This window comes from Cebus imitator, unplaced genomic scaffold, assembly GCF_001604975.1.
Source record: "Cebus imitator isolate Cc_AM_T3 unplaced genomic scaffold, Cebus_imitator-1.0 Scaffold54, whole genome shotgun sequence".
NCBI classification, from domain to species: Eukaryota; Metazoa; Chordata; class Mammalia; order Primates; family Cebidae; genus Cebus; species Cebus imitator.
The window spans coordinates 4,235,274-4,249,791 of NW_016107369.1; the positions used below are offsets into that span (position 1 = coordinate 4,235,274).

General features: G+C 55.9%; 1 protein-coding gene across 2 annotated transcripts in view; it reads left to right on the top strand.

Moving 5' to 3' along the window:
• Window positions 1–3,873: 3,873 nt before the first annotated feature.
• The window catches only part of PGF (placental growth factor), a 13,680-nt gene continuing 3,035 nt past the window's right edge, over window positions 3,874–14,518 (top strand). Inside the window, exons 1-6 of one of the 2 annotated variants that reach the window (XM_017528637.1) lie at window positions 3,874–4,472; window positions 5,692–5,734; window positions 9,977–10,173; window positions 10,928–11,004; window positions 13,076–13,105; window positions 13,210–13,272. In XM_017528637.1, the coding sequence (XP_017384126.1) occupies window positions 4,398–4,472; window positions 5,692–5,734; window positions 9,977–10,173; window positions 10,928–11,004; window positions 13,076–13,105; window positions 13,210–13,272 (485 nt within the window). In that variant the 5' untranslated portion in view covers window positions 3,874–4,397. The remainder of the gene's footprint in view (window positions 4,473–5,691; window positions 5,735–9,976; window positions 10,174–10,927; window positions 11,005–13,075; window positions 13,106–13,209; window positions 13,273–14,518) is intronic. The other variant, XM_017528638.2, reaches the window with a different exon arrangement.

A 14,518-nucleotide genomic window follows, 5' to 3' on the forward strand; every position in this document is an offset into this window, starting at 1 on the left:
GCCGCTGCCTTGGAGCGGCGGTTCTTGGTGCAGAGTCAGAAAAGCACCATCAATCTTAAAGCCGCTGTTTTGGCCGGAGCAGTGGGTTGCTCAGATTCTAGCGCCGGGAATCAACAAGTTGGACGTCCATTCAGAAACCCAACTATAAAGACGGTAATTATAAAGACCACAGATGGATAAATTTATAATGAAGGTAAGAAACCAGCCTAAAAAGGCTGAGAATACCCAAACTCAGAACGCCTCTCCCTCTACAGGGGATCACAGTTCCTCATCAGAAACAGAACAAGGCCTGATGGAGAAAGACTGTGTTCCATTAGCAGAAGCTGGCTTTACAAAGTGGATGATAAGAAACTTCTGGGAATTAAAAGAACTTGTTTTAACCCAATGCAAAGAAACCAAGAACTTTGAAAAAAGGTTTGAAGAAATGTTAACAATAACACACAATTTAGAGAGGAATATAAGTGAATTAATGGAGCTGAAAAATACAACACGAGAACTTCGCGAACTATGCACAAGTTTTAACAGCCGAATTGATCAAGCAGAAGAAAAGATATCAGAGGTCGAAGACCAACTTCATGAAATAAAACAAAAGACAAGATTAGAGAAAAAAGGATAAAAAAGAACGAGCAAAGTCTCCAAGAAATATGGGACTATGTGAAAAGACCTAATCTACGTTTGATAGGTGTACCTGAATGTGACGAAGAGAATCAATCCAAGCTGGAAAATACGCTTCAGGATATTATTCAGGAAAACTTTCCCAACCTAGCAAGGCAGGACAATATTCAACTCCAGGAAATACAGAGAACACCACAAAAATATTCCTCTAGAAGACCAACCTCAAGGCACATAATCGCCAGATTCACCAGGGTTGAAATGAAAGAGAAAATACTGAGGGCAGCCAGAGAGAAAGGTCAGGTTACCCATAAAGGGAAGCCCATCAGACTCACAGCAGATCTCTCAGTAGAAACCCTACAAGCCAGAAGAGAGTGGGGGCCAATATTCAACATCCTTAAAGAAAAAAACTTTCAACCCAGAATTTTACATCCAGCCAAACTAAGCTTCACAAGCGAAGGAAAAATAAAATCTTTTGTGAACAAGCAAGCACTCAGAGATTTCATCACCACCAGGCCTGCTTTACAAGAGCTTCTGAAAGAACCACTACAAATAGAAAGGAACAGCCAGTATCAACCTTTCTAAAAAAAATACCAAAAAATAAAGAGCATCAACATAATTAAGAAATTGCATCAACTAATGGGCAAAACAGCCAGCTAACATTAAATGACAGTATCAAACACACATATATTGTTATTAATTCTAAATTTAAATCGACTAAATCCCCCAATCAAAGACACAGACAGGCAAAAAAAGCCAAGACCCATTGGTATGCTACATCCAGATCCATCTCACATGCAAGGATACATAAAGACTCAAAACAAAGGGATGGTGAAAAATTTACCAACCAAATGGAGAGCTAAAATAAATAAATAGAAAGCAGGAGTTGCAATTTTTGCTGATAAAATAGATTTCAAAGCAACAAAGATCAAAAGAAGCAAAGAAGGATATTACATAAAGATAAAAGGATCAATGTAACAAGAAGAGCTAAAGATTCTAAATATGCCGGGCGCGGTGGCTCATGCCTGTAATCCCAGCGCTTTGGGAGTCTGAAGTGGGTGGATCACTTGAAGCCAGGAGTTTGTGACCAGTCTGGCCAACATGACAAAACCCTGTCTTTACTAAAAATACAAAACGTGGCCGGGCGCGGTGGCTCACGCCTGTAATCCCAGCACTTTGGGAGGCTAAGGCGGGCGGATCACGAGGTCAAGAGATCGAGACCATCCTGGCCAACATAGTGAAACCCCATCTCTACTAAAAATACAAAAAAATTAGCTGGGTGTGGTGGCGTGCGCCTGTGGTCCAGCTACTCGGGAGGCTGAGGCAGGAGAACTGCTTGAACCCGGGAGGCGGAGGTTGCAGTGAGCGAGGTTGCGCCACTGCACTCCAGCCTGGTGCCTGGTGACAGAGTGAGACTCTGTCTCAAAAAAAAAAAATAATAATAATACAAAACGTAGCCAGGCATGTATGGTGGCATACACCGGTAATCCCAGCTACTTGGGAGGTTGAAGCACAAGAATCACTTGAACCCAAGAGGCAGATGTTGCAGTGAGCTGAGATTGCACCACTGTCCTCCAGCCTGGGCAACAAGACTCTGTCTCAGAAAAAAAAAATACAAACATATTCATAATATACACATCCCATGCATAAGTGCTAGAAACACTCAGTTATAGACAAGCATATACAATGCAGATACTTAAGCACACAAACACACACTTTACACAATACACACCTGTGCCCACATTACACACATCCATACCCAAACTGAAGACACACACAAACACATGCATATGTATACAAAGATGTTATGGGCAACATATATGATAAAGATATGCACAAACACACACCTACTCACCCTCATACACATGCACAGTGACCCTCCACAATGACCCTGGGCCCAGCAAGGAGTTTGTCTACCCTAAGAACCCCAGCTTGTTGAAGCTCGTCAGAATGTTCCTTGCAGACCCTGCTGAGCCAGCTGGTGACTGGCCCCTGCCTCCTGAACCTCCAGGCTTAGGGCTGCCCAGGCAGGGAGGCCGCATCTCTGGCAGCCCCTCGTGGGTGGGCAGGCAGGCAGCGGACGCAGAGGTCACTGGGGTGAGAGCTGGGGCTGCCCTGGCCTCCCTGCTCCTGGCTGGAATGTGAGCTCTAGTGGCCACTTCCCAGGCCTCCCTCCTCCCCCACAGCCACCCACCAGCCCCAGGCCCAGCCAACTCGTGACTCCCAATCCTGCCAGGTTCCTGCAGCCTGGGAGCTGGACACAGAAGGCAGTGAGAGGGATGGTGGTAAAGAAAGATCCAGAACTAAGGGAGGCACACACAAACGCACAGAGAAAGGCACAGTCTTCACACACAGAGACAGACATACACACGCAGAGAGAGGCAGGCAGGCAGACTCACAGGCCCACTGAAAGATACACATTCAGACACTTCCAGACACACAGCGGACACGTACAATCACACAAGCATATAGAGATACGGAGAGACCTGACCCCACACAGAGTGGTATCTGTATGTACAGTAGTTACACGCAGACACTCAGACCACACAGAGGCTCGGACACACAGCACACGTGGGTATTCACAGACTCGCAAATGCCCAAGCACATGCGCAGATGCACACGGACCCCCGCGCAGCGAAACAGTTCCTCCACCGCCAGGGACCAGGAGGAGATACCTAGGTGAGGCCACTCTCCACCCCAGGGGGCTGGCCCTGCGGGGAGGGCCTGAGAAGACTGTTTCCCAAGAAGGCAACAGGCCTGATTCTCCAGCCAGGTGCCCTGAGGGGTTTCCCGTGGGCGGCCCACGGTGTCAGTGCCTGGCTAGGAAGATGGTGGGTCGGGTGAGAGACGGTTCTGGAGTCACGTAGGGTTGGGTTTTGTCTCTGCCAATTCCTCGGACACGCAGGCGCGCACACACACACAACATACACACAATACACAACACACACACACTTTCCAAGAATGCCTATGCCCATTAGACACATGCAGGCAGGGGCCCTCTCGGACCCTCGGTTTCTTCATCTATATAATGGGGCTAGGAATCCCTCGGCCCCCAGGGGCGTGGGCACGGCTGCCTTCCCAGGGATCCGGGACTGCCCTTCCTGCAGAGGCCGCTAGATCATGAGCCTTGACGGCTGGCGCTGGGCTCCACACCTGGATGCCTCTATCCCAGGTGGCGGCCCCCAGAGCCGGAGCGGGGCTGTGGGCCCTGTGGGCGGGCGCAGCGCGGCCCGGGGAGCTGCGGGCTGGGCTCGGCGAGGTGTCCGGACCTGGCCAGCGCCCCTCGCCCGCACTGCGGGCTCCCGCGCAGCCGGCGGGCAGGGCGCTCCGGCAACTCGGCTGGCGAACCTTGTCTGCGGTGGGCGGGGCCGGCCGGGAGCCCCGCCCCGGCTCAGCCCCTGAAACCCAGGCGCGGACCGGCTGCAGTCCCAGAAGAGAGCTGCTGTCTGCGGAGGAAGCTGCATCTTCGGACGGCCGCCCAGCCACGGGAGGACCTGGGGTGGCACTGGGCGCCAGACGGACCCTCCCCGGGTCCCGCCTGCCCTTTGGCGCTCCGCCCCGCCGGGCCGCTCCCCGTCGGGTTCCCCAGCCACAGCCTTACCTGCGGGCTCTCGACTCTCCCCGGCTTCCAGAAGATGCTGGAACCACCGGCCGGGGCCTCGGGGCAGCAGTGAGGGGGGCATCCAGCCCCCTACTCAGCTCTTCTCGTCCTGTGCCAGGGGCTCCCCGGGGGATGAGCGTGGTGGTTTTCCCTCGGAGCCCCCTGGCTCGGGACGTCTGAGAAGATGCCGGCCATGAGGCTATTCCCTTGCTTCCTGCAGCTCCTGGCCGGGCTGGCGCTGCCTGCTGTGCCCCCCCAGGTAAGAGCTACCCCCACCTAGCCCGGCACCCCTGATCTCCCCACCCCAACACTGCAAGGGGACTCTGAAATCACAGACCCACTCCAGGGAGCAGCAACTCCAAGGATGTCCACACACTTCCTAAAGGCCAGGCTGCACTTCTTTCCTTTGGGAAGAGATCTCAGGCTGGCTGCCCCCCAGGTCCTGGGGGCTGTCTTGGTGGGGGCAGGGAAGCCACAGGGAGGGAGGGAGGGAGGTTTCCTGTCTGGCCCCTGGAGCCGTGGTGGCTTTGCTAAAAGCATCTGTCCACTAATCCCAGGCGGGTCCCTGGCCTTGTGGTCAGGGTCGAGGCCCCATGGCCAGCCAGGCGTCCCCAGGACCTCTGACCTGGCCTGGTGGGGGTGGTGGGGGAACCGGCTGAAGAGTCTGATGGTGGGGAGGCTGGGCCCTCCCCCCAGCAGGGCTCAGGACTGAGCTGTGGGCTCCTGGGTGGGCCAGGGACGAGACAGGGGGTCCCGCTGTGCCTTCTCTCCTGGGTGGGTGGCCGGAGGTCCTGAGTGCAGGGCCTGGGGAAGTGAGCAGGGCCCTTTTCCCAGGAGCCGGGTGAGTCTGGCTGAGAGCCAGCTTGGGCAGCGAAATCCTGACAAAGCCAATGAGCTCCCTTCCCACTGTGTTGTCCGGCTGCCCTGGGAGTCCCCAGCCCCAGCCCAAGAGTAGGAGTAGGCTGGGCAATCCCTGAGGAGCCCGAGCAGCCCAGCCACCCGACTGCCTGCTGCAGGACTGGCCAGAGGTGTAACGTTACCGGCTGGCTGCACCGGCTCATGGCGCCACCCGCTCCAGCCCCTCAGCTCCCACCAGCTGATCACCTCCCCCTGGGCTCTGGCACCCAGCCAAGGCGGGCGGTGCAGGGCCCAGCAGGGTTGGCCTGGGGGCTGGGTAGGGGGGAGACCTGCAGGACTGGAAGATCTTGAGGACACAGCAGACCAAGGATCTCTAAGAGCTTCTAGCCTCCATCCTTTCCCAAATGAGGAAAACTGAGGCTAGAGAGGGGGTGGGACCTTACCTACCCAGGGCTCAGTGGGTTTTTAGTTGTACTCAAGCTGCCCTGAGACAAGGCGGAGCATGTGTGGCAAGTGGGAAGGAACCCAGAGGGGCCCCTAGCTTCTTGCCATCACACTTGGCTCAAGAGTGCAGAGTCCCAAGGTGTACCCGGCTCATCTCTGCACCTTTCTGTCCACAGCAATGGGCCTTGTCTGCTGGGAACGGCTCGTCAGAGGTGGAAGGTAAGCTGGCCAGACTGGGGGTATGCGTGCTCCCCAAGCCTCTCTCTTCCTTCCTTTAAAGCCAGGTGTGGCATGAAGTGTGGGTGCAGGATGATAAAAGTTGGGGAGAGCTTACAAGCTAGACATCCTGGCTGATAACATTGGCCCAGAGACTGGAGAGGCATGGGCCGGGGTCACCAGCATACAGAGAGTGGGGCTGGGGCCAGGATAGCTAGCGTTCATCCAGCGGGCTCAGAGCCCTTCTCCAGCATGATTTCAGGGTATGGATGGGGTCTTGGAGGACAGGGTGGGCAGTGAGTGCCAGAGGCCAGAATGGGATCTGGGAGCTGGATGCAGTGGGCAGTCAAGAGGATCAGGGACACGGGAGGGGCTCTCCGCAGCAGCCCAGCCCTGGAGGAAGTGCTGGGATCTGACCATGCCTTTCCATTGATTATAAACAGACAGAACATGAGTCGCACCCTCCCTGGCCCCTCCACTCCCTGCCCTAGTTGCATCAAGAGGGAATCTTCAAAGTGCAACGAGACGTTTGCCAAAGAGACATACGTGCAGAAGGGAAGAGGCCCATGCCAGGCCCCCTGCCTCGCTCCTCCCTTCCTGCCTCGCTAAGACGTGCAGAGCGGCCACACACCACCTCTGAGGCTTCCCATGTGCCATGGGAGAGGGGGCGTGTAGGGACATGCACACGCACACGCGTGATAGCCATCTGCGTGCTGGGAACACCCTCTGCTGGCCTGCCTGCCTGGCAGCCAGCCTCTCCTGGGCCTGGCCATCCTCTGACAGCTAAGGCTCAGGCCCCTAGACCCCTGAGCAGGTCGAGGAGGCAGCTGCCCTTGACTTCACTGATGCCTCCCTTACTGTGTCTCTGGAACCGGCACAATATTCTGCTCCTTGGGATTTGGGGAAGGACCCATCCCCTACCACCACACCATGCCCTTTTCAGTGCTTTCGGTGTAGGTCAGGCCACAGCTACCGTAGATGCTCAGTTTCCTCATCTGTAAAATGGGAACCTTAGACTATGTGATGTCTATGGTTTCTTCTTTTTCCAAGATTGGAAAAGGGACCTATTCTCTGACTCCAGGGAGGAGAAATGGGTGTACATACCACCCAGGATTCAAGGCGAGGAAGCCTGGAAGTGTAGACTTGTTAGGTCCTCTCTCTGGTTGCACCCGTCAGTCAGGGAGCCTGCATTCTGACCAGGAGAAGCACAGTGAGCTTTGCATTCCAGCTCTCAAAATCTGAAAATGTCATCCCCTCCAGAGCAAAAGACAGCATGGCCAGCCGTGGGCGTTGATTGTTACTATTCAGGGTAACAGTGCTGGGCATTTTCTGTCGTTCTGTCCTGACCGCAGGCTGTGAGTAGGAAGGCGCTGTGCTCCATGTTTTACAGACGCAGGACCTGAGGCTCAGAGAGGCCCTGGGGGTCGCCCCAAGCCTCGTGTCTGAGAGTGGCAGAACCAAGTTCTCCCAATAGCTCTGTGGCTGAGTGGGCATGAGCAGGGTGTCCCTTGTGCCAAGCCATCTGTGTGCCCTGCCAGGGACCATGGAGAGGACACCTGTGGACTTGGGCTGGTCACCAGTGACTCTGCCCAGCCCTGTGGTCCCTCCCCACTGCCCTCCATAGAAACTTGCTCTCAGGATGAAGCATTCCCTTCTTGTATCCCCATCCCAGGCAGTAGATAGGCAGGTGGGAGGCACACCCACAAGGCTGGTGAGAGAGCTGAGGGCCCACTCGTGGCCCCAGGGAGCCCTGGGGGACTGCCCAGCCCTGGCAGTGCCTGAGGGGGCCATAGCTTCCCATTGCTCTCACCCTCACCCCCATCTGGAACAGGTCTGGGGCCAGCGGAAGTGCTCCCGGGGACAGCTGAGCAGAGCTCTTTCCTGAGGGACACATCTGGGAGCGGTGGCTGCACTCCCTCAGCCTGGCCCCTCACCCAGCCCCTTTGTTTCTCCCACCCACCCATACGGGGCCTTGGGATGAACTGCCCTCTTTCCTGGTGGCTGCCAGGTAAACCAGGCTCCAGCCCACCTCCTTCTCTGCCCTCCCCCAACACGGTTCGGTCACAGCCTGGAAAGTGGCAGATTCCAGGGTTTCAGGGCCCCAAGCCTGCATGGTGGGACGTGGGGTGAGGAAAGGAAATCCCTTCTTCTGCCGCCGGGGCCCAGCAGCTCTGCCAAAGGTGGCCATGGCCCCACAGTCCAGCTGGGTGGGCGTCTGTTCGCAGGATGGGAGGGGGCTAGGGTGCCCCTACTCTGCTGCTGTCCCCTCCCTGACGGCTGGACCCAGGGCAGGAACCTGACTCTTCTGTGGTGCTTTTGCAGCTCGTTATTCCTCAGCTGTTATTTATGTTTTCCAAGGTGGAGATTAAACGTTCAGAGTTACGTAGCACTCATGAAGATTTTAAACTAAACACACAGCTCAAGGAGCTGGTGATAGGGAGGTGATCTCTGATCCTGGATTGTGAAGGCAGGCTTCCCTGCACTTTGGGCGCCTTTGGGGAGAGAGGCCTTGTTTCCCACTGGGTTCCAGAGCAGTATCCAGTGGCGTGGAGAGGTAGAGTCAGGGAGGCCTATGGACTCCCCCCACTGCCAGCCCCTAGCCCAGCCTTAGTGTCCTTTAAGCAGAGCAAGGCAGAAGGAGAACAGACAGGCAGATAAGCACCATTTATTGCCTCTGAGTGCCTAGCCAGCTCCATGAGGACACATCACCTCTGGGTATTTTCCACCAGCTTGCAGCCTTTCCCCAGGGCCTCTGCTAGGACTGAAGTTTATTTTTCTTCTGAGATTACCAGGAGGCTCATGTCCTCACAGGCTCAGCAGAATGGACTTTGGCCCCTTCTGCCTCCTAGGCAGAGGCATGGAAGATGTGAGGGGTTGCTGGGAGAGGCCGTTGTTCCATGGGGAGGCTGCAGGGCCCCCAGTGAGCCAGCTCCCCATTCTTCCCCACCAGCTGACAATGACCATCAGATGCAGAGCAGGATGACCCAGGCCCGGGCTGTTTCTCTGTCCATGCTCTCGGGGCTGGGCTGGATTGCAGGCACTGATTCACAGGCGGCTGGTCTATGAAAGACCATAGCAACCATTTATTCCCAACCTTCTTTTTCCCCAGCCGAGGAAACTGATCTACCCAGAAAGGTTAAGTGATCTCCCCAAGATCATACAGCCAGTGTAGGGCCAGGACTGGAAGCCAGGTCTCTGACTCTGGCCACTCTCCCTGTGAGCCTCTATTTGGGGCCTGACCCCAGGCCTTCCCCTGAAAGAGCAGCATCTTTTGAGGGATTTGAGATCAGCCCCCAAAAGATCCTATTCACAATCCCCAGGACATCATGGGGGTCAGGGATGTCCCGGATGACCCTCAATGAATTGTCATCTAATCAACCAGGAATGACTTAGCCTGTGTTTACGGGAGCATCCATCTCTGTCCTCACAGAGCCTCGAGCTGGTTGTAAAGGAGATAAGAGCCACCAATGACGGAGATAAGGCAACCCCTCAGGGCCAAGCGGTGCTCAAGAGAGGCTCATCTGTGCACACTGAAACAGCTGGGGAGGGCTTCAGCGAGGAGGTGGAGAGGCGGGCCTTGGAAAATGGAGGGTGGGCTTTTCTGGATAGAAATGAGAGGAGGGGAAAGAACAGCAGCTGTAGGGGCTGCAGAGTGCACAAGCCCAGAGCTGGGAATGGACGTGGTGCTGCCGTGTCTCAGTGTGGGCGCCACTTGGACTAAATGGAGAGGGGGGTCGGGCCACATTGCTAGATGCGGTCTTGATCACCAGGCAGAGGAGCTGGCAGAGTGGGGCAGAAAATTAGGGAGCCATGGAAGGTGTTTGAGCAAAGGAATAGGGAAGGCCAACCCTCCCTGCGTGACTCCAGAAATCACTGTTTCCTGCAAGTTCTCCAAGGTGGAGGAATTACCCGGTGGGGTTTGAGAAAGATTGAGAGGGCCTGGGCAGCTTCCGGGGCTACACTTCTTGAAGCTCCAGGGAGCCAAAGCGGATATGGGTACCTGAGCTGAGGACAGAGCAGAGCTTGGGCCTTGAGAGATTCTGTTCCATGGGGATTTCCATCCAGCAGATGAGCTGAGGAGCCCGCAGGCATTCCGGAGGGATCACATCAGAAGTTCAGAGTTGAGGGAACTCAGATGGGGCTAGGGGCTGAACCTGAAAGGCCAGCAGGGCCTGGGGAGCCAAGTCTGGGGCTTCAAGGGGCAGTTCTCTGCTGGCCTGACCCAGCCTCCCTGCCTCCTCGCAGTGGTGCCCTTCCAGGAAGTGTGGGGCCGCAGCTACTGCCGGGCGCTGGAGAGGCTGGTGGACATCGTGTCTGAGTACCCCAGTGAGGTGGAGCACATGTTCAGCCCGTCCTGCGTCTCCCTGCTGCGCTGCACTGGCTGCTGCGGTGATGAGAACCTGCACTGTGTGCCGGTGGAGACGGTCAACGTCACCATGCAGGTAGGTCCACACCCTGCCCAGGGGGCCGCTGGATCTGCCCCTGGAAGGGACCTGGAGAGGGAAGGAGAGAGGCCAAGGTCCCAGGACTGGAACCTGATTCCCAGGCCAGTGCTCCTACTACCCCAGACCCCGAACCCCCTGATGGCTCTGAGCCCACTCACCTCTACCCCCACCAGCTTTCTCAGCCTCACGCTGAGCCCTATCCCAAGACTCGGGGTGTCTAGTTAAAGCTGGAAAGAAATCTGCCTAGATTAAAGTCCCCATTTACACAAGGAGCATTTGGTGCCTTTTCGAGCAAGTGCAATTAACATGTCACACACGCAGTGGTTTATCGAGCACTTACTGAGTAATGCCGAGCACTGTCCTAGGCATGCCACAAGTGGTATGTCATTCAGTCCTTCAAGGCTGGCATCATTCCCATTTCACAGTTGGGGAACTCAAGGCTCAGAGATGTTATTTCACTTGTTCAGCGGGCAAAGGATTCAAGATCTGAACACGGATCTCTGACTCCAGAACATGGGCCCCCTTCCTGTGCTATTGCTGTTCTAGTTTCCCCTGCATAGAGAGGGACAGGGACCTCCCTCAGATCCCCATGCAGGTGGGAGAGCTGTTTGCCCCACGCTCAGAGTGGAATGAGGGCTGTAGTCCACAGGCTGGCAGGAAACAGAGTCGGGTTCTCCTTATAAAGAGAGAGAAGAGAGTGCCGGAAACTCACCGGCCACTCCCCAATCCAGGCATCCTCTTTCTTCCTCAGCTCCTAAAGATCAGCTCTGGGGACCGGCCGTCCTACGTGGAGCTGACGTTCTCTCAGCACGTGCGTTGCCAGTGCCGGTAGGTCTCCGGGGTGGGGCAGATAGCAGGGAAAGGCTCCCATGCCCTTGGCAGCCTCAGCAAAGATGGGTCCCAGGGCAGAGGCAAAGGCCGCCTATCCCTGCTGCAGGCTGCACTTTTTTCCAGGCTGAGGGAGACCAAGAGAGCAGGGCCAGGGGTGGCTGCCATTCATTTCGCACCCCCACCAGCCAGTTTTGCCAAGGGAGCTGGTCCCAGCAGCTGGGATACAGCTGTTTAGATACCACAAGGGAAGAGAGAGCGTGGATCCCTCCCAGACTCACAGGGGTTCGGTGCGTGTCGTTCCCCTTCCCTGGGGACCACAGTTAGCTGCCACGGGCCTCTGGAAGAAGTGCCTGGAGGCAGAGACATTGCAAGTCTGGACTTAGTTCTGGGCTCAGCTGTGCACCCACAGGAGGGGGCAAACTGGGCTCAGAAGCAGCATGAAGGACAAGCTCAGGTAGAAAACGGGCGGACGAAGGGTGGCACTGCGATTTCCTTGATGTCGCAGCATTCCCACTACGCCCCCTCCCCTTCTGACTAGCACCAGTCTTGCTGCCTTGTGCGCAGGGCACTTGGAACATTGGTTAGCAGGAGCAACAGGCCTGGCACTGCCAACCAAGTTCAGGGAAGAGAGGAATGGGCTGAGCCACTGCTCCTGGCACCACTGGGCCATGAAGATGAAGGCACCAGACTAGAAGTCCAGAACCCTAGCCAGGGCGGGAGGAGGGAAGACTACCACTTACTGTGTACCCATTCTGTGCCTAGGTCCACAGGAGGCACTTGAATGTTTCTCATTTAGTCACATACATTTATTGAGCACCTACTGCATGCCAGGCACTGTCTTAGATGCTTGGGATGCAGTGGTGAGCAAGGTCCCTGCTCTCCTAACAACCTTGGGAGGTAGACGCTATTGTCATCCCCATTTTATAGATGAGAAAATCAAGGCTCAATAGTTTCATGACTGACCACAGCTAGTGAGTGTGGGAGGAGGGATTCTGAGCCCTGACCTAGCTCCTAAGCCTTCGTTTTTCAGGCTACCTCTCATGGCCAAGACCACGCTCTCTAATAGCCCCCAGGCTTGGCCTTGGCTCCTGGGCAGGGCTATGGCTGCCCTTTTGGACCTGATCCCAGGATCTAGCCCTTCTTCACCGTGACAGTGTTGGGGCCCTGCTTCAGCCTGTTTCCCCCCACCCCCTCCAAGCTAGAGCTTAGCCATATAACAATAGCTCGGTAATGAACCCTCCTGGGCACAATGCTGGGTGGTGACCCAAAGCTACCTTCTACATCCCCTTTACTCTGACAGCCACTCTCTGGGGACAGGCAGATGAAGAGACTGAGGTTCCAAGAGTGTGGAACCTCACTTGCCCAATATGGAGAGGTACAACCAGACAGTCCCAAGAGGCCCTGGTACCTTGCCCTGGCTCCCAAGGGAGGAAGGAGCCAAGGGCAGCATGCCCTGGTCCCAAAGCTGACTGGTACCAAGCTGCCCCGTGCTTCCACCCCGTTCCCCAGGGGGAGACTGTGGCCAGGCAACAGGGACACCTTTCTTCTTGCTTCTGGGCCAACAGCCACAGCCCTGGGAGGCAGAGACCAGAAATGCCTGGTGACTTCAGGGCTGATGCTCCCTCCCCACCTCCCACCCTGTGGCTCACTCCCCGTGTTCTGGGTGGGGTGGGGGCTGTGCCCTGACAGGCAGCCAGTCCACTGCCTTGCCACCATCTCTTATCCTTGAGGAAATTCCCAGAATGCACCCTGGAAGGAAGGAGGAAAAGCGGACAAAGTGAGAAAGGAAAAGCAGCAGATAGAAACGACTCCAGATTTGATGTCAAGAGGCTGAGGAGCGCAGAAGCGAGTGGCAGGGGTCCCCAGGAGGTTGATTTGTCCCTCTCGTGTCTGGAGCGGGAGCCAAGCCTGAAGGCTCCGGCCACCTCTCTCTTGCCAGCTCCATGCTACCCCCTAGTGGTGTCAGTGTCAGCTGCAGGATGTTGGAGGGGACAGGTCTGGGAGGCAGGGAGCCCCACTTGCTGCTTTCCTAACGTTCCTCTGCCCCTGTCTCTGTCTGTTTCCCTAGGCCTCTGCGGGAGAAGATGAAGCCAGAAAGGTAAGTGGCTTAGCTGGGGCTCGGGGCTATCTCGGGCCTGCCAGCCTCTGTCCTAGCATGGGGGCCCCCAGCCACCTTGTCCTGACGCTTTTGGCTTATTGCAGGAGGAGACCCAAGGGCAGGGGGAAGAGGAGGAGAGAGAAGCAGAGACCCACAGACTGCCACCTGTGAGTGCGCGGGGTCCCAGGGATGGCAAGGAGGCTGGGCCCAAGGGGAGCCCCACCCTGCCGCCAGGGTTAGGTCGGGGAGGGGGAGAGGCAAGATTGAGGTCAGTCTTGGGAGCAGAACAGGAGCCAGGCCTCCTCAAGACTCTAGGGCCCCGGAAGCATCAGGATCTTGGTTTTTGTCCCGGCTTAGCCCTAAGTTTCCATTGACCTTGAACAAACCATTTCACCTTTCTCAGTGTCAAATGAAGGGCAGGAGGTCCAGCAAACATTCAGTCACTCTACAAACATTTACCGGGCACTTACTGTGTGCCAAGTACCTCTGTGAGCAAACAAAGAGAGTTCCTGCACTTTAGTATTTACCTTCTAGTGATGAAAAGTCTGTCATCAGCTGCGACGTTATCTGGGGTCACTTCCTAGCAGCCCTGGGGAACATGTGCCCCTTGCCACTGGCTCCCAGGCCAATATTTTTGCCTTCGGGCCCCCTTGCTTCTTCTAACCCACTTGGTACCTGGTGGGCAGCAGACTGGAGCCGCAGGCCTGAGTGTGGCTGGGAGAGAGGGATTAGAGGAGGGAAAACCCAAATCCGTGAGTGTAAATAGAAAAAAGAAAATATTTCACATGCACAGTAAAGCAGTCACACAGTGGCCCTCCTTCAGGGGCTACGTCTCCTCCTCGCACATGACTCCAGGAAGTCATTTTGTGCCATGGCGTGGAGTTGACCCCAGTCCTGACCCCATGAACCCCACTCCATGGAGACAGGGATCCTGGGGAGTGTGGCCCCCTAGGATCCACATCTCTTCTTTGGGCCCATGTAGCGATTTGGGGCAGGAGCTGGCAGCGAAGTCCATTTAGGGCCGCATTACCAGCCAGCAGCTGAGGCAGAAAGTGTCCTACAGCTCCATTTCCCAAGGCAGTGGTCTTCAGACATTTCACTTGGGAATCTCCTGAAAGAATTTCAACAGTGGCCAGGCGCGGTGGCTCACGCCTGTAATCCCAGCATTTTGGGAGGCCCAGGTAGGTGGATCACCTGAGGTCAGGAGTTCAAGGCCAGCCTGACCAACATGGAGCAACCCCATCTCTACTAAAACCACAAAATTAGCCAGGCATGGTGGCGCCTGCCTCTAATCCAAGCTACATGGAAGGCTGAGGCAGAAAAATCTCTTGAACTCGGGAGGCGGAGGTTGTAGTGAGCCGAGATCGCACCATTGCACTCCAGCCCGAGCAACAGAGGGAGACTCCATCTCAA